General features: G+C 43.8%; 4 protein-coding genes across 4 annotated transcripts; all 4 read right to left on the bottom strand.

Moving 5' to 3' along the window:
* Nucleotides 1-4,486: 4,486 nt before the first annotated feature.
* On the bottom strand, nt 4,487-6,892 carry LOC120904134 (zinc finger protein 555-like). Its single transcript, XM_040313920.1, has 5 exons — nt 6,721-6,892; nt 5,901-6,653; nt 5,477-5,824; nt 5,255-5,406; nt 4,487-5,188 (listed from the first exon to the last, which is right to left on the bottom strand). The coding sequence occupies exons 1-5, from the start codon at nt 6,856-6,858 to the stop codon at nt 4,951-4,953; spliced, it is 1,629 nt and encodes a 542-aa protein (XP_040169854.1). The 5' UTR covers nt 6,859-6,892; the 3' UTR covers nt 4,487-4,950.
* Nucleotides 6,893-8,312: 1,420 nt separating this feature from the next.
* LOC120900851 (zinc finger protein 90-like) lies at nt 8,313-10,035 on the bottom strand. Its single transcript, XM_040308360.1, has 4 exons — nt 9,875-10,035; nt 9,020-9,796; nt 8,775-8,926; nt 8,313-8,706 (listed from the first exon to the last, which is right to left on the bottom strand). The coding sequence occupies exons 1-4, from the start codon at nt 10,010-10,012 to the stop codon at nt 8,451-8,453; spliced, it is 1,323 nt and encodes a 440-aa protein (XP_040164294.1). The 5' UTR covers nt 10,013-10,035; the 3' UTR covers nt 8,313-8,450.
* Nucleotides 10,036-10,510: 475 nt separating this feature from the next.
* LOC120900850 (zinc finger protein 91-like) lies at nt 10,511-14,528 on the bottom strand. The gene is made up of 4 exons (XM_040308358.1): nt 14,318-14,528; nt 13,463-14,239; nt 10,848-10,999; nt 10,511-10,776 (listed from the first exon to the last, which is right to left on the bottom strand). The coding sequence occupies exons 1-4, from the start codon at nt 14,507-14,509 to the stop codon at nt 10,539-10,541; spliced, it is 1,359 nt and encodes a 452-aa protein (XP_040164292.1). The 5' UTR covers nt 14,510-14,528; the 3' UTR covers nt 10,511-10,538.
* Nucleotides 14,529-15,060: 532 nt separating this feature from the next.
* Nucleotides 15,061-17,144, bottom strand: LOC120900853 (zinc finger protein 62-like). The gene is made up of 4 exons (XM_040308362.1): nt 16,827-17,144; nt 15,957-16,751; nt 15,724-15,875; nt 15,061-15,650 (listed from the first exon to the last, which is right to left on the bottom strand). The coding sequence occupies exons 1-4, from the start codon at nt 16,962-16,964 to the stop codon at nt 15,434-15,436; spliced, it is 1,302 nt and encodes a 433-aa protein (XP_040164296.1). The 5' UTR covers nt 16,965-17,144; the 3' UTR covers nt 15,061-15,433.
* Between the last annotated feature and the right edge of the window lie 147 nt (nt 17,145-17,291).

The following is a 17,291-nucleotide window of genomic DNA, read 5'->3' on the forward strand; positions in this document are numbered from 1 at the left end:
CGGCCACTATCCTCTTTGAGAGCATCCATAAATTACGTAACCCTCGTATGAGAGAAAGAGAGAAATAGAGAGAATGAGAGCTAGAGAGAGAGAGAGAAGGTTCCTTATTGTGCAACAACACGAAATAGAATATGCTGCAAGTTGTAAATTTTATAGAATTCTGACAGATAAAAATGACAGTGTAGATTTTATGGACATCAGAATTGTCGGAAATTTACCGATGAAGATATAGCCGATGCTAAAAATATAGCCTTTTAGGGATCTATGCCTTTGAGGAGTGCCTTTTAGAATCTTAGAAAGAATTTTGAGACACTTTCTTGACACTTTCTTGCGGGTAGTGAAGCTTAAGGTTCATTTAAAAATACTAGTGGATTCCAAAAGAGCCTAACCAAAAAGAGTCAAGAAAGTGTCCCAAAATTATGAGAAGCCCTGAAAATTCCCATAAGGTTATAACTTCTACCACGGTCGGGAGATTTCAAACGATTTCTGCACTACCCTCTGCCGATAAACTCCGAAGAATAGTGCAGCCAAAGCATAAACATACTCTTTCTACTACGATATTTTTTTAACAATCACTATGCTGTAAACAACTCGATTTTAGGTGACAAAAAAGCTTCAAAGTTATAAATAATTACTCATGATTTTTTTTTTCAATACTAACATACAAAAAAGGAAAAAAAAGGACACTATGTCATCTGGTTTTGCATTTCAAAAGTGATTTAGCATTTGATAGGTACTTCAGTTTGAAAATTGAAGATTGTTACTGCTTGTTATGGTTGATTCTTATCAATTTGTGATACAGGCAGACCTTGACCGACAACGATTGTTGTGCCCAAGAAGAACAAGAGATAGATGATCATGTAATACATATATGAAGCCAACCTTCAATTAAATACTTAAATTTTTAAATAATTACAGATGGTAAGAGAATTGGGAAAGAGGATAGCGAATAGCACAATGTCTTTTGATGCGTTACGTTATTTATATTTGGCCCCCTTCCTCATGGTTGATATCCTAATTATATTTCTATGCTTTGCTCATGTTTCGCGAAGGCCCCCTTACCCTGATAGTATGAGCTTCAGGTTCCAACAAAAAACTTTTGCAATTCTCGAAACCAGACTGATTTCAGGTTTTTTAGGCTATTCCTCGAATATCTCTAAAAACCATCCGTTAAGCATCTATCCTCGGAAGCTGAATCCCGTTTTTTAAGTAGCTAATGAGCTGTAACATACGACACCGTTCTCTCTCATCGTGGTCATCTTGCGTGGGTGAGCTTTAAAAAGATTTGACTATGGTCGACCCAAACATCCCAAACTGATCGTTTAGCATGGTTCAGCCTGAATCGCTGACAGGCGCAAATTGATTACCACACTGAAAGCTGCCTGAAAGAGCAGAATTTGCTGAAAGAATTATTGGATTGAAGGCTCATAACTCCGCGCTGCTTGTACATTTTTACAGAGTTCTGGAATAATCAACCGTAAGCTTGATTGCGGCCAACTTTTAACGGCCTGGAACTCCTGTTATGGGCGAACACGTTTGCAGTGCACCTTCTTCTTCTTGCCCAAAACAACAAAAAAAAACCGAGCTAAACGAAACGACAGCAACGGTTTGAGAAAAGCGAGAATATAATCAAACCTGCTGATGCTTCAATCAGGAATCATGTACCTTTTTCTTTCCCTCCAAACGATGCACCAGATCAGATACCCACCGCCAGAGTGACGATTTTAAGACTGCACGATCGCCGTAATTAGTTGGTGTTTTGTTTTGCCCTGTTGTACCCCCAAAGGCTCCCAATGGGAGAGATGTCTTGTTTTCGCTTGTTCTTGCACCACCACCGCCAAGATACAATCATGCATGGTTCCCTTCCTTCCCCGACCGGGCCGGAGATCTGTCTGGGATCATCAAAATTTGACACCATCGGCAGTGGGAGCTTGCTGCTTCGATCCGTGTGGCACCTTCGACCGACATTAACGGTCAATAAATGGGGATGCAAATCTGTTCTTTCCGCGCTCGCAAGGGCAGTTTTTCACTTCCCCTATTCCGAACGGCCAAACTGGGGGATGCATCCAGTGCCGGTCCGCACATTCGTGTTTTGCCATAAAATTGCAAAATTTACTGCGTTATATGCGATCTTTCATTTTGATTGATTTTAATGGGCCATCACGCGCGCACCACACGGCTCAGTTACTGAGTGCACCGAACGATTTGCACCGAACGATTTCGGTGCGTGTTCTTTCCGATGAGATTCTATTTGATGACACTGATGCTGCTCGATGAAGCTGTGTGCGCCAGAGTCCTGACGATGGACGGTGTGATCGTTCACGAGGCCGTTTGATTAAATTGTTAAACGCGCTGTTTAAGATGTTTCCCCGTCCATCGGGCGTGCGAAACGATGCGGAGCTGTGCTTCATGCTGGGCAGCAGCGATGAGAACATCCCACTGTGCCCGGTGTGCGTATCGTGATTACTAATTTAAATGCAGCGGGTTTCCAATGGATGATGCTGGCTGGTTGGCTTTAGTAGCAAAAGGGTAATTCACTTCACTTCGGGTGAGATTGGTGTAGTGTGAACGATTGTTCACGGGTGCAATAAATTTTGCCCCATAGATGAACGATCTTATGGAACGAGACAACTATGGTGAGTTTATGTCGATGCAGCGAATCCTATTATAATTAGCTCAATCCGTTCCTGCTTTGTAGAGTTCCTTTATAAGGAATAGGGTACATTTACACCAAATTTGCTCAAATAGTATTTAGACCCTTTTTTCTAATCAGAATGAATTAAAACCTAATTCATTCAATGCTTACATTAATAATTCTATAATTCTGTAATAATTCCACCACGACAAGATTGTCATTCGTTTTTTCAGGATTTCCGTTCATTCGATAGTTCCATGGAATCATCCTAGCAAATCCTGGTAGAATATGAAGCTGGCAGCTACACCAATATGTCCAGTTCGTTAAACAAACACATGCTATGCTTGATAACATCAACAAAAACACCGTATTGGCATCCTCTATTGTACTGGCCAAGGATTCATGACCGTACATGACACGTATAGGAACAGTACAGCGTTAAATTCACACAGATTCACTTTAGCCATGAGTGATTCGAATCTCGAATCTAATCTCTAAAGATTCATTAATCTCCAAAGAATCTCCAAGAAATCGTGAACCTCGAAAGATTCATGTATACATTAGTATTCATAATTCTCCAGGGATACATGAACCCATGGACTTCTTCTTCTTCTTTGGCTCAACAACCGTTGTCGGTCAAGGCCTGCCTTTACCTCTTGTGGGTTTGGCTTTCAGTGACTAATTGATTTCCCCACACAGCAGGATAGTCAATCCTACGTATGGCGGCACGGTCTATTTGGGGCTTGAACCCATGACGGGCGTGTTGTTAAGTCGTACGAGTTGACGACTGTACTACGAGACCGGCATGGACATGTACCGGCCCATGGACATGTATGGTTATATTGAATTTGTACGATCCCATTGATTAACACGCACTGCTTAACAACATGCACGTCGTGGGTTCAAGCCTCGCATGGACCGTCTCCTTGTAGAAAACATACGGCTGCGTAGTACTTTCCAAGAAGTCTCGAAAACCTGTATAGCTTAGGTAGGCTGGCATGATTATGATTACGTAGGTTGTTACGCCAAGAAGAAGAAGAAACTCAACCTATGCAGCTAAATCCTTGGAGATTTATGAACCCCTTGAATTTCGTGCATACCTAAAGATTCTTGAATCTTTCGAGATCTCGTGAATCTTTGAGTTTAATGAATGTTTGAGATTCATGAATCTTTCGAATCGAGATTAAGATTAATTGAATAATTTGAAAGATTCATTTAGGTTCATGAAGCTGAATCAGATTTACCCAACATTAGTATTTTCTCAATGTCATACCAATGGATGGTATTAAATCCGGTGTGTGCTTGATTGTTCTAAACAATATGCCTCCAGATATATTTGCTCATGCCTCTAGACCAGGGGTCTCCAAACTACGACCAGCAGGCAGCATGCGGCCCTCAAGAGCCTGTAATGCGGTCCGCGATGACTTTAAGGTTAAAATAAATAGTTTATTTTTTGACTTACTAATCAATAAAAATATTTTAATTCAATAAAAGACAGCTGTAGAAACTTGATATATTCAGTCTGTATTTTCTAATCAAAAAAAGATTTGAACTTTGATTCATTCTAAAGGAAACGTCAAAATGGCCCTCAACAAAGTTATTTGTGAAGCAATGCAGCCCGCGAACAGAAAAGTTTGGAGACCCATGCTCTAGACAACGAAACTAAACGCACGACTTAGTTAGAGCCAGAGTTACACCTGACACACGCCTGAATAGGATCACTACCAACTAATCAAGGATCAATCAATCAAGAACACATCTCAGATACGAGATCCACAGATTTTTGGATACCAGCTTACCACAGTCTTCTCAAGGCATTTCTTTATCGTACATCAATCGAAAAATCTAACGTTTCCATACAAAAGAAGGTGTATTCCGATGAGCAATTAACAATACAGAAACCACAATATTAAAAAATTGTCCACATATCCTGCGTATATAAAGCCTTTTATCAAAATACTTGAAAGTCCTTCAAGGTTACATTGCGATACGTAACCACCATCTTAGCCTTTCTTTTCAAGTCTTGGGCAGCTATCCTACCTTTAGAAATTCCCTTTCCAACGTCCGTGTCCAAACGTTTGTCGAAATTGATCAACAAAGAGGCTTTTATTCGCGAGTTTTCTCTATCGTCAGTAGTAGTCGACCAATGTTCGATCAGGGATAAAGGAGGCTAGATGTCCAAGAAACCGCAAGTCAAATAAAAACGGCGCCTCCATAGAAGAACGAGTTGATACATTTAACAGTGTCCACGCGATACCAATAACGAGTCGTAAGAGTCATCGTATAAAAAAACGCTTCAAATTAGTCCAACTTCCTTATTCACACGCTATCGACTTCTCCTCCTTTGCTTCGGGATGGTTCTGCCGAATGTGAATACCAAGCACATCCTTGTACCGGTACGATTTGTCACAGTGCGGACACGGAAACACTATGCCAGTGTGGGTCAGTTGGTGTGAATTGCGTCCATGGCGACTTTTAAACCGTTTCGGACATTGATTGCACGCGTACGGTTGCTCCGTCGAGTGCACTAGCTGATGCTTCGTAAGGGCGACTCTGCAAAGATAAGTGAAAGAGCGTTAGGGTTGTAACTTGAGCGCAAACAAACGCAGTTACACTTACTTCACTTTAAACAGCATCCCACACGTTTCACACTCGAACTTTCGCTCATTGCTGTGCACACGGGCAATGTGCGATTTAAGCCCACTGTTGTGGTTGAACTTTTTGGCACACATGTGGCAGTCGAACGTTTTCCCAATGCCGTGCACTCGGAGCTAAATGGACAAATGGAAATGATCATTAAGACAATCATACTTCTAATCGAACACTACCGCGCCAACCTACCATGTGAGATCTGTGCGAGCTGGGATACTTGAAGCCTATGCCGCACGTTTCGCACGACTTCACCTCACTCTGGAGATGGACCGACCGGACATGGCGCATCAGATTCCCCCGGTCCACCATTTCGATCGGACAGTGCGGACAGGCGTACCGCTTCTCCTGCGTATGGGTGAGCATGTGCGTCGCTATGTGCGTAACCATGGCGCCGCACGTGCCACAAAGTTGCTTCTTTTTCTTGTACGTCGCATCGGCTTTATGGTGCCGGCGCACGTGCATGTTGTACGTTCGCAGATGCGTAAACCTTTTCGCACACGTTTCACAGCTGTACTCACCCGTACCGTGCTGTGAAGCCTGTGAATAAAAAGAGAACAGTACCGATTATCAATTATAAGGATTGAAAAATGCAAGCTTCTTAGCTAGCACGCACCATATGGTTCTTGTAGGAATTGTAATTGACGAATCCTTGCCCGCACAGCTCGCACGATTTCGAAATCTCCTTCAAATGGACCGTCTTGATATGGATGTTTAGATTCGATTTGAACGTCATCGTCACGGCACAGTACGGGCAGGAGAACCGTTTCTCCTTCGTGTGGCTTAGCATGTGACTTTTCAGATCCGAAACCATCTTCCCGCACGCATCGCAATGCTGATAGTGGTGGTCTGCCTTCCTCCGTGAGCGGGTTGCGTCGCTCGTTCGTGCGCTTCTGGCCGACCGCGAGGACAGCCGCCTCGTACGAGCGGGCGGACTATTTTCTACACTATCGGTGCTTTCATCCAGCAAATTGTTCGTCCTAGACTCGTCGCCGCTTTCGGCGTTTTCCTGCGAGCCGTCTTCCATCTCGTCACTGCTGGCGGTTTCCTCGTCGTCTTTCCCGGACAGCTCTTGCGTTTCGATCTCAACATCTTCCGCTTGCTCGATCAGCTGCTCCAAACGTTCGCTTGCCTCGACCAGCGCGAACTCTTCCACGATTTCTTCCTCGTGCTGTTCCACCGCTTCCTCCTTTTTATCGCGATTTTCTCCGCCCAATGTTTCTTTCCTGGCACTTTCGAGCAGCACCGCAAACAGTTGCTTGAACAGCGTGTCATTGTTTAAACACGCCGCACGGAATAAAGAGCACTTTTTCAGCTTATTACCACAGTCGACACAGATCGAGTACGATATACATTCTTCGCCAAACAGCTGCAACAGTGAGCAAACGCATTGGGTTAGCGGAAATGGTGATATCTAACGGGAAGCGGAAGCTTACCTGTATCCCGGTGAAACGCTCTATATCTACATCCGTTAGCGAGGGATCGATGATGCTGGACACGGGAAAGAGCGCCTCATCGTCTTCGCACAAACAGAGCCGGCAAATGCTATTTAATTCGCTAATTCTGTCCGCCATCGCGCGTACAATACGAGGGTTTGTTTACCAACAACATTGATCACTTTTTTTCGGACGAAATGTCAAAATTAACCAAGCTGTCGTTGATTTGTTGACATTATGGCGTGGTTAGACGAATGCTGTCCAAATGGCTGATCATGTATGGATTTTTTTGAAATTATTGGAATCATAGTAATCCGTAGTTGGGTAACAAGTAACAAGTCCGAATAGGTTATGGGCCCAGAAGCGTACATGAAGCAGAATCTTTTTGCCGTATTCCGAAGAAGTTTTAAGATGAGCCCGAACTATGCTGGATCTATCAATCGCTGCAGGTAGTAGCATTGCAACGTTAATTCTTCCTGGCATTAAACGACTCATCGGGAGGGAAAATTGGGAAACATAGAAGTTTGCCGTGCAAACGTTTCTGGAACTCGAAGATCTCTGGATGCTGCAGTGAAGCCGAAAAAGAACTACGATGGAAGCTACGAATCCGTCGATACTTCAGTGAACTACGTTCACGTGAAGAACGCTACAACAGCGAGAGAAGTTTGGTCAAAACTAGAAAAGGCTTTCGAAGGCCTTACAAGACGAGTCGGATTGTTAACAGATCTAGAATCATGCGTTTCTATGTCGGATTATGTTAATCGCATTGTGTCATCAGCGTATCAACTGAATGGAATTGGTTTCCCGATTTTAGAGAAGTGGGTCGGAAATCTATTGTTGGCTGGATAACCAGAACTGTATCGCCTAATGATCGTGGCCCTTGAAAACTCCCGTATTGTCATCACTGGAAACATCATTCAAACGAAACTTCTACAAGAGGTTTTTCCCACGTCAGTTTGTTGCAAGGACGAAGCACATTAATATCGGTAAGTTAACTAAAAAGTCTAATTCAGCTAAGGGACCGAAATGTGGAAAATGTTTGAAATTTGGCCATATAGTGAAGGATTGCTACAGCAAGAAGGGAAACGATTTGTTCTGTGTAGTGCTTTCTATGTGTGGATCGAAGGAAAACGGAAAATGGTATTTCGATTCGTTCCAACTGAATACGCAATTGAGCGGTATGTTCCAGATGAAGGATTTGGGACCAGCTAAAAAGTGTTTAGGGATTCGTGTAAATTATTTAAAAACGGAATTGCAAACCGCAAAGCTTTTGCTACTGGTATGCAATCTTCCATAAAGCTAACCAAGGAAATGTGGCCACAAACAGAAGAAGAGGAATTGATGTCAGCGGTGCCTTATCAAGAGGCTGTAGGGTGCCTGATATACCTAGCTCAATGCACCAGATCTGATATCTTGTTTGCAGTTAATCAGCTGAGCCGATATAACAACAACCCTGGATCGCATCACTGGCAAGCTGTAAAACATCCTATACGATACCTGAGAGAAACGGCATCGATGAAACTCGAATATTCAAAAAATGGCAACAAACAAATAATTGGATATTCAGTATATATTATTGGATACTGGATGCATATTGGACATTCCCAATAGAAATTAATTGTTATTTTATTAATTTAGTCATAGAGAAATTCACATCAACATTCATACAGTAAATGAGCGTACTGCGCAATGCTTTAACAGCATTATGGTAATTTTTAATTTAACTTATCTTACGATTGTGTGTTGGCCAAAGCTTTTTTTCTCTCGCTTTTCGCCACCTGCTTCTTGTGCTCTTTTTTCACATGCATATTCAGCAACGATTTGTACCGATAGGTTTTCTCACAGTACTCACACGTGAACACGACACCCTGGTGAATCAGCTCGTGTGCCCGATGCGCGTTCGGGCTTTTGAAACGCTTCGGACAGTAGCGACACGCAAACGGTTGTTCGTTCGAGTGCACTCGGCCATGTTTCTTCAGTCCAATACTACGAAAGAACAAGAGAAAAAGGTTATTAGCAACGCTCCTGACAATCTCATCCAAATCCCATCTCACTTGTCCTGAAAGATCATGCCACAGATTGTGCATTCGCAGTTGCTCGCCACATTGTGCTTGCGATTGTTGTGACCCCGCAAGCCTCCCGGATGCCGAAATTTAAGATCGCAAAGCTTGCATTCGTACCATTCGCCAATATCATGTGCAGCTCGCTTACAGAACGGAATATGAAAATAGAAAAAAAAAAAACATGTGTTCAGCGATGGAATGCCATGCCAAGCTAACAACAGTCCCCAGCTGCTTACCATGTGGATCGTGTAGCTGGATTTGTACGAAAAGCTCCTATCGCACAGCTCACAGCTCTTGGCCGTCTTCTTCAGATGTACCGTTTCTACGTGCACCTTCAATAACGAGCTGCGACTGAAAGCCCTCGGACAGTATGTGCAAGGGAACCTTCGTTCCTTTGTGTGCGATAGAAGGTGATGGTTCAAGTGGGCCACAAACTTACCACACACCGTGCACAGCTTCTTGGGCAGCTTGTTTCGATTTGCTCGCTTCTTATACACCCGCGGTTTTTTCACCGAACTATCCTGCTCTTTACCAATCGTCGCCCGTCGCACGTACGGTTTCCGTGGTTTCTTTGGTTTCACCGGAGGCTCAATCTCTTCCAGCTCCTCTGTGAAAGGTTCGGCTTCGGACGGTAATGGTGGTGTAGTGGCGGACCACCAGTCCAATCCCTCGTCACTGTTCTGCTGCTCCGTTGGTTCGAGTATTTCAACATGCTCTTCCGGCTCTAGATGTTCCTCGAGCCCAAACGCCTCGATTGCTTCTTCATAACCATCATCCGATGGTTTGGCGTAGCTAATCACGTACTCACTGTCATCGTCCATTCGGAAGTAGCTGTGTTCGGACATCGCACTCGGTGGTTTAGCCTCCGAATCTCGCTCACTTGCGCACAGCGCTGAAAACAGTTCCCGGAAGCGCTCGTCATTGCTTAAGCAGAAGTATCGGTAGGCGGTAAATTTTTGCAGCTTATTGTGGCACGGTTCGCAAATCACGTACGTCACGTGTTCCTCTTCCACCTTAACGAGCAAAAGGAAGAAAGTCCGTTAGAACGATGGGGAACATGTGAAATAGAACCTCACCATCACCACACCTACCCGTACGCCGGTACATCGCTCAATATCATCGACGGTCAGTGTTGAATCGATGACCTGTGATGTTGGCAGTAGAATTGCTTCATTTTCCGATAAGCAGAGTCTACAAATTTTATCAATTACACGCACAAAACTGGTCATTTCTACGCGAGGACGGCAAAAGTCGTTTGTTTGTAAACATTTGTGAAGAGCCAACAATATTTCTGCTTGTCAAATTTTGGTTTTTGACAGCTTTGCATTCAATTTTTAAACGGTCCGTTATTATGGCATCGTTTATGGCAAATTAGTACACAACAAAAATAATCTGTTTGTTGTGAAATTCAATGTTGTTGCTTTATGTAGTCGATATTTTTATTCAAATCTCCTTATTAGTTAACCTATTAAAATTACTCTCATGGTCTTGGTCTAATATGGCGGAAGAATTGGCGCGTGGTTTTGCATTCCTGCTGATGGAGACATCGGGAAAGTGATATAGTACTGAAGCCTTGAATTAGAAATATCACATGCATTCTATTTCCACCGTTCAATAATTAGCTGATGCGTTTTATCATAACCTCCTTTGAAAGTTACTAGCCGCAGAGGACATTTAACAGGGTGTAGCTGCATCCCTTTACCACTCTTTCCCTGCTTGTGTCGTTTCTTCCTGCTCTTTTCTGCCTAAATGAATCTAATCATATTTTGTTTCGCTTTCGGCCACCTGCTTCTTGTGCTCTTTTTTCACATGCATATTGAGCAGCGATTTGTACCGATAGGTTTTCTTACAGTACTCACACGTGAACACGACACCCTGGTGGATCAGCTCGTGTGCCCGGTGCGCGTTCGGGCTCTTGAAACGCTTCGGACAGTAGCGACACGCAAACGGTTGTTCGTTCGAGTGCACTCGGCCATGTTTCTTCAATCCGTAGCTACAAAATAACAACAGAATAAGGCGATCATTAGCAAAGTTCCCCTCAATATTACTAAAATTCCTTCTCACCTGTCCTCAAACATCATGCCGCAGATTGTGCATTCGCAGTTGCTCGCCACATTGTGCTTGCGATTGTTGTGGTCCCGCAAGCTTCCCGGATGGCGAAATTTCAGATCGCAAAGCTTGCATTCGTACCAGTCGCCAATATTATGTGCAGCTCGCTTACAGAACGGAATATAAAAAAAAATTTAGTTGGATTATCAAAGTAATCATTGATCTAACCTTGATATAGAATTAGTTTATAATATAAAGAGGTCCGTTGTTTCTGGCTACGCGATTGCTAGATCTACAATACCCCCTCTCAATCGCAAACTCCGATCTTGTTAAACAGTTTCAAGCCATGCCTTGAAGAAAAACTAGCTACTGATTACCAATCGCCTACAACAACTGCTTCTTGATAATTATCAAACGGCTACCTTGTTCGTGATTTGATCATCCACAAAGACGGTTGTGTTGATTTTTTGATTATTCCTCTCCAACGTGGTACTTCGTCCTGCTTCAGCTGAACTGGCGCACGATTGACCAGCGCTGACCCAGAAGTATCTTGGTCTGGCACGCGTATCGATTGAACAGCTAATAGTTCAAATGCTGCGAGGTGTTCCTGCCAGTTCTTCTACAACTGGTGTAGTGTTGTAGGCTACATCTAATTCAGATTCATGATTCTGAATTAATCTTAGAAATGATTCAATGAATATAAATCTTCATTTTCAAAGATTCATAATCTCAAAGATTCATCAATTTCCAAAGATGCATGGATCTCCATGATTCATGGATCACCAAAGATTCATGAATCTCGAAAGATGAATATATCTTGAAAGATTCACGAATCGCTAGGGATTCATGAAATTCGCGGAATTCATAAAACTCCAATCATTCATAGAACTTGAGCTTTTCATTGTTCTTCTTCATAGCGTAACAACCTGCGTGGTCATACCAGTCTTTAGAAACTTTCGGGACAACTTGGCATAACACGTAGCCGGATAATTTGTTTTGCTACAGGAAGACGGTCCATGCTAGGGGGGACGGTTGATCCCACGACGGGCATGTCGTTAGTTAAGATGGCGCAAATTCAATATTTCGAAAGATTCATGATCCTCTGGAAATATATGTATTTTATTGATTTTATGAATCATATAGATTCACGAATCTTTGAATCCTTGGTGATACATGAATCCTTAGAGATTCTTTCAGAGATTCATAGATCTTTGAAGATTCGATTTGCGATTTGAATCATCCATCACTGAAGATTCATATGAAAGAATTTTTACGAAAGTTTCATGATACCCAACACTAATCTGGTGCAGCTCCTCCCAGTCGTTCTCCAGTGCATTCAAATGCTCGCACAAGATCATGTACTGCAGGTTCCTAGACGTCAGATTCTCGTCGAAGTCCATCATCTTCTTGTTGTCCTCTGTAAAATTGTCGATCTTCTATCAGATGCTGTGCTGCTTATTAAGGAACTTATCCGGTACTTGCTGTTTGTGTCTTGGTCAGCCACGACTGTACATCGTAGCAGCTGAACGATTCCGCCAAGAAGTTCTCTCTGACGTGTTGTTCAATAGGAGTCTCCTTCCTGCCGGCATCGATATACTTTTGGTTGTACATTAACGGTACGATCAACTTCTCTTTATCACGAGCAAAAACGATACATAATGCACACCAATGTCAACGTTCTCACGCACCTAATTGATGAACAAACCTCCTTCATTGATGCGACCAAGATAACGATGCTGGTCAGAACGCTTCACTTCCGCTATGAGAATGCGCTCATGAGAATACCACGGTTGCTCATGCCACTAACGACACCGGTTTTCTTGGCCAAGAGGGACTCTCCCTCAAGAGGATTCTTTGGTACGTCAATGTACACTGGTTGATTTAAAGTTTTCACGCCCTGGGTCTAGCAACCGGGTCTTCATTAACTCATAAGTTAATTGAGATTCGGGAAGGTTTTCCAATGGAGTCATCAGTGGATCGTATGACTCCGGAAGGCTTAAGCTAAATGCAGAGCAGACATCGCTTTCTTCTTGCTTCAATCCAGCTACTCGAAGCTGCCGAACCAGATCCTCAAATTATTGAAGGTGTGCAATCTGATTTCGTGTAACTATCTGCCTTTCCGAGGACTTCTTGGCGAATGTATGTTCAAGAACGTTCCACATTTCTTTCACCGTGGTCTACTCTTGTATACATTCCAAGTACTCATCCGAGATGAAACTCACCAGCAACGATGGCGTCCATTTCCTCGAATATGGCCACTTCACTAGCTCATCTGCTGGAACAGCCTACCTACGAGGCTTTCAATTACTCTTCGACCCTAAACTTCTAGGTGTCGTAGCCTGTTCAGAAAAATGCGAGATTCCATGAACCGCCACTTCTTTCTGCTTGTCTGGGCCCATAACCTAAAGACCTCCGTTCTTACTGAAAGTTGTATTACAACAATTGGTGCATGCTATTACAGACTACTGCGGTCTGCCTTTGCATTTTGTCAACTATGCGATTGCTAGATTAACAATATAATAAAATGTTATTCCGATCCCATCGATCATCGAGTATAGTTGTGTTTTACCCAAAACTCCTTTATGTTCAGCGATGGAAGAGCGTGCTAACATTAATCCCAAATTGCTTACCATGTGGATCGTGTAGCTGGATTTGTGCGTAAAGCTCCTATCGCACAGCTCACAGGTCTTGGCCGTCTTCTTCAGATGTACCGCTTCCACGTGCACCTTCAATAACGAGCTGCGACTGAACGCCCCCGGACAGTATGTGCAGGCGAACCTTCGCTCGTTAGTGTGCGATAGGAGGTGATGGTTCAAGTTTGCCACAAACTTACCACACACCGTGCACAGCTTCTTGGGCAGCTTGTTTTGATTTGGTCGCTTCTTATACACCCGTGGTTTTTTCACCGAACTATCCTGCTCTTTACCAATCGTCGCCCGTCGCACGTACGGTTTCCGTGGTTTCTTTGGTTTCACCGGAGGCTCAATCTCTTCCAGCTCCTCTGTGAAAGGTTCGGCTTCGGACGGTAATGGTGGTGTAGTGGCGGACCACCAGTTCCATCCCTCGTCACTGTTCTGCTGCTCCGTTGGTTCGAGTATTTCAACATGCTCTTCCGGCTCTAGATGTTCATCGAGCCCAAACGCCTCGATTGCTTCTTCATAAACATCATCCGTGGGTTTGGCGTAGCTAATCACGTACTCACTGTCACCGTCCATTCGGAAGTAGCTGTGTTCGAACGTCGCACTGGGTGGTTTAGCCTCCGAATCTCGCTCACTTGCGCACAGCGCTGAAAACAGTTCCCGGAAGCGCTCGTCATTGCTTAAGCAGAAGTAACGGTAGGCGGTAAATTTTTGCAGCTTATTGTGGCATGGTTCACAAATCACATACGTCACGTGTTCCTCTTCCACCTTAACGAGCAAAAGGAAGAAAGTCCGTTAGAACGATGGGGAACATGAGAAGTAGAACCTTACCATCACCACACCTACCCGTACGCCGGTACATCGCTCAATATCATCGACGGTCAGTGTTGAATCGATGACCTGTGATGTTGGCAGTAGAATTGCTTCATTTTCCGATAAGCAGAGTCTACAAATTTTATCAATTACACGCACAAAACTGGTCATTTCTACGCGAGGACGGCAAATGTCGTTTGTTTGTAAACATTTGTGAAGAGCCATCAATATTTCTGCCTGTCAAATTTTGGTTTTTGACAGCTTTGCATTCAATTTTTAAACGATCCGTTATTATGGCATCGTTTATGGCAATTTAGTACACAACAAAAATAATTTGTTTATTGTGAACTTCAGTGTTGTTGCTTTAAGCTGTCAATATTTTTATACAAACCTCTTTAGTAGTTAACTTACAGGGTTTCCCACGATTTATTGGTTGGTTCCCATCAATTTATGGTAGGTTCCCATATTTTTTTGGTGCGTTCCCACGATTTTTTGGTCGTTTCCCAGAATTTTTTGGTCCAATTGTATTGACATCCAATCGGAAAATACCAATAAATCATGGGAACGAACCAAAAATCTATGGGATACGACCAAAAAATCGTGGGAGCGCACCAAAAAATCATGGTAACTGACCAATAAATCGTAGGAAACCCTGTATTACACATTACTCTCATGTTCTTGGTCTATTATGGCGGAAGAATTCACACTTTTTGCATCCTTGCTGATCGAGAGATCGTAAAATGAAGCAAAACTGTTAAACAATGGCAATTAGTGAAATTTAGAAATATCACATTCCTTCTATTTTCATCGCTCAACAAGGGTAGATGTGTAATTCGTTTACGGACTACTGGCAGCTGAGGACCTAGTCTCTGGTACACCTGAACTCCTTATGCAGCCTCAGGGCTGATATACGCTTATCGCATCCAATGGTAGAGACCGTCCCGCTTAACGACTTCAAACCACTATTCTCCTATTTGCAGGACAAGAAGCTGATGTCGCTCGAATATCCATGACAAATATGCAGAAGAGTTACGAGGTTCGCTAACCCCTACGTAGTTCATTATCCGTACCTTCAGTATCCCAAGGAGAGCTTCAGTTCCGTTAGAGTTTATTTCGCTTAAAAGGTTCCCCATCATCCTGCACAACCGGCTATAAACTATCTTTGGTTTTGTGCTTTCGCATATGAACCGTAAGGTTTTGACTGTACCGGTACGTTTTCGCACAAACCGGACAGGGAAAGGTAACGCCCAAATGGGTAAGCTCGTGTTGCTTGTGCGCGTTGGGACTTTTGAACCGTTTCGGGCAGTGCTTGCACGCAAACATCTGCATCACGGAGTGCACTCTGCTGTGATTTTTCAGCCCAACTCTGCAATGTAAAATTCAGGGTAACAGCTTTGATCAATAATTGCATTTAAATATTCCACTCTTCCCCTACTCACTTGCTTTGAAACTCCATGCCACAGGTCGGGCACGAGCAGTTGGATTTTTCGTTGTGCTTGCGATTATTATGCTCCCGCAAGCCACCCGGATGCCGGAACTGCATATCGCACAGTTTGCATTCGTACCATTTGCCGATGTTGTGCTGTGCCCGCTGCCAGGGAGCATGAAAAAAATATTAAATACGAAAAACGATTAAAGGAATAAAGGAAAGCGAATGCACCACATCACTTACCATGTGTGCTTCGTAGCCTGTTCGTTGCGTAAAGCCGCGATTGCACATTTCGCACGTTTTGACCACCTTCTTCAGGTGCACCGCTTCCACGTGCATCTTCAGGTACGTTTTGCGCCCATAAGCCATGGAACAATGTGGACAAACGTGCTTGCGCTCCTTCGTGTGCGATACTATATGGACCGGAAGGTCATACACCAGCTTACCACACATCGGGCACAGCTGCCGGCGGGAGTTCTTATCCTGGAGAGCATTCTTTTGGGTTCGCTCGTTCTCCTCATCGTTGTCCTCTATGTCAGAAGCACTTCCGATGCTGTCCACCCCGCGTCCACAGTCCGTAACGGAAGCCTTTTCTTCATTTTTCTGTTCATTAGCTTCTCTGGCCGGGGATACGCTGCGACCCTGTGGATGCTCCCCGTACGATTCATTGCCTTCCACGACGATGGCTAAATTATCCTCTTCGTCTGAATTACCTCGCCCCTTTGAGGTGCTGCAGTCCGATGAACTGTCGTCCTGCTCGAGATATTCCACCTTCGCTATCTTGCTCTGGAACGTTGGTCCCTCGTATGTTGCAATATACCCGATGTGGTCACCCATTGCAGGCCGTGTCTTGTCGTTACTGTCCATTTCCTGTAGCGACTGTTCTTCGTCCGATGGAACATTTGCAAATACCGCTGCAAACAGTTCTCTAAATCGGGCATCATTGGACAGGCAGAAGGTACGAAAGGTGGTAAAGAGTGTCAGTTTGCCGTGGCAATCTTCACATACAGAATACGGAATGCTGTTTTCCTTCGCTATCTGGAAAACGGAAAAAAGATAACATGAAAACCGGAAACCGGGTTCCAAGAGGGGAAAGCTACTGGTGCTACTTACCTTTACGCCGGTGCATCGTTCGATATCGTCCACCGTTAAGGTAAGGTTGAGTATTTTACAGACCGGAACCAACACGCCTTCCCCTTCGCACAGACAAAGCCGACAAACACAGCGAACTTCATCTAAAATTGATTCCATTTCAGACGACAACGGACGAGCTAGGTTTTTGTGTTAGCTTCCTCGAATTGCTCCATCGAGGATTGATTGCTGCACTTTGTTTGTTTACATCTTTTGACAGCTCCAATTTGCTAAGCTGTGGTTCGACGAGCCTGCTGATCATGCATACGGAATAGTGATGGGAATGAAAGAAGCTTTCGTCGGAATCGTTTCCGGAATAGCTCCGAAGTTTCCTGGAATCGATTGCGGATAGTAGGTCCGGAATCAGTTTCCTGAATCGATTTCTGAATTGGCTACGGAATGAGTTTCGGAATCGGAGTCGGTTTCCGCATCTTCATAAGAATAGGC

The sequence above is a fragment of the Anopheles arabiensis genome, chromosome 3, assembly GCF_016920715.1.
Source record: "Anopheles arabiensis isolate DONGOLA chromosome 3, AaraD3, whole genome shotgun sequence".
NCBI classification, from domain to species: domain Eukaryota; kingdom Metazoa; phylum Arthropoda; class Insecta; order Diptera; family Culicidae; genus Anopheles; species Anopheles arabiensis.

Bases quoted from the DNA above. Each gene is read 5' to 3' on its own strand.
- LOC120904134 (XM_040313920.1), bottom strand. From the start codon at position 6,858: ATGGCGGACAGAATTAGCGAATTAAATAGCATTTGCCGGCTCTGTTTG. The intron at 6,654-6,720 runs GTAAGCTTCCGC...TCACTGTTGCAG, and splicing joins AGCGTTTCACCGGGATACAG to CTGTTTGGCGAAGAATGTAT. The intron at 5,825-5,900 runs GTGCGTGCTAGC...TTTTATTCACAG, and splicing joins ATTCCTACAAGAACCATATG to GCTTCACAGCACGGTACGGG.
- LOC120900851 (XM_040308360.1), bottom strand. From the start codon at position 10,012: ATGACCAGTTTTGTGCGTGTAATTGATAAAATTTGTAGACTCTGCTTA. The intron at 9,797-9,874 runs GTAGGTGTGGTG...TTGCTCGTTAAG, and splicing joins AGCGATGTACCGGCGTACGG to GTGGAAGAGGAACACGTGAC. The intron at 8,927-9,019 runs GTAAGCAGCTGG...CCGTTCTGTAAG, and splicing joins CCAGCTACACGATCCACATG to CGAGCTGCACATGATATTGG.
- LOC120900850 (XM_040308358.1), bottom strand. From the start codon at position 14,509: ATGGCTCTTCACAAATGTTTACAAACAAACGACATTTGCCGTCCTCGC. The intron at 14,240-14,317 runs GTAGGTGTGGTG...TTGCTCGTTAAG, and splicing joins AGCGATGTACCGGCGTACGG to GTGGAAGAGGAACACGTGAC. The intron at 10,777-10,847 runs GTGAGAAGGAAT...GTTATTTTGTAG, and splicing joins GGCATGATGTTTGAGGACAG to CTACGGATTGAAGAAACATG.
- LOC120900853 (XM_040308362.1), bottom strand. From the start codon at position 16,964: ATGGAATCAATTTTAGATGAAGTTCGCTGTGTTTGTCGGCTTTGTCTG. The intron at 16,752-16,826 runs GTAAGTAGCACC...TCCGTTTTCCAG, and splicing joins AACGATGCACCGGCGTAAAG to ATAGCGAAGGAAAACAGCAT. The intron at 15,651-15,723 runs GTGAGTAGGGGA...TTTACATTGCAG, and splicing joins GGCATGGAGTTTCAAAGCAA to AGTTGGGCTGAAAAATCACA.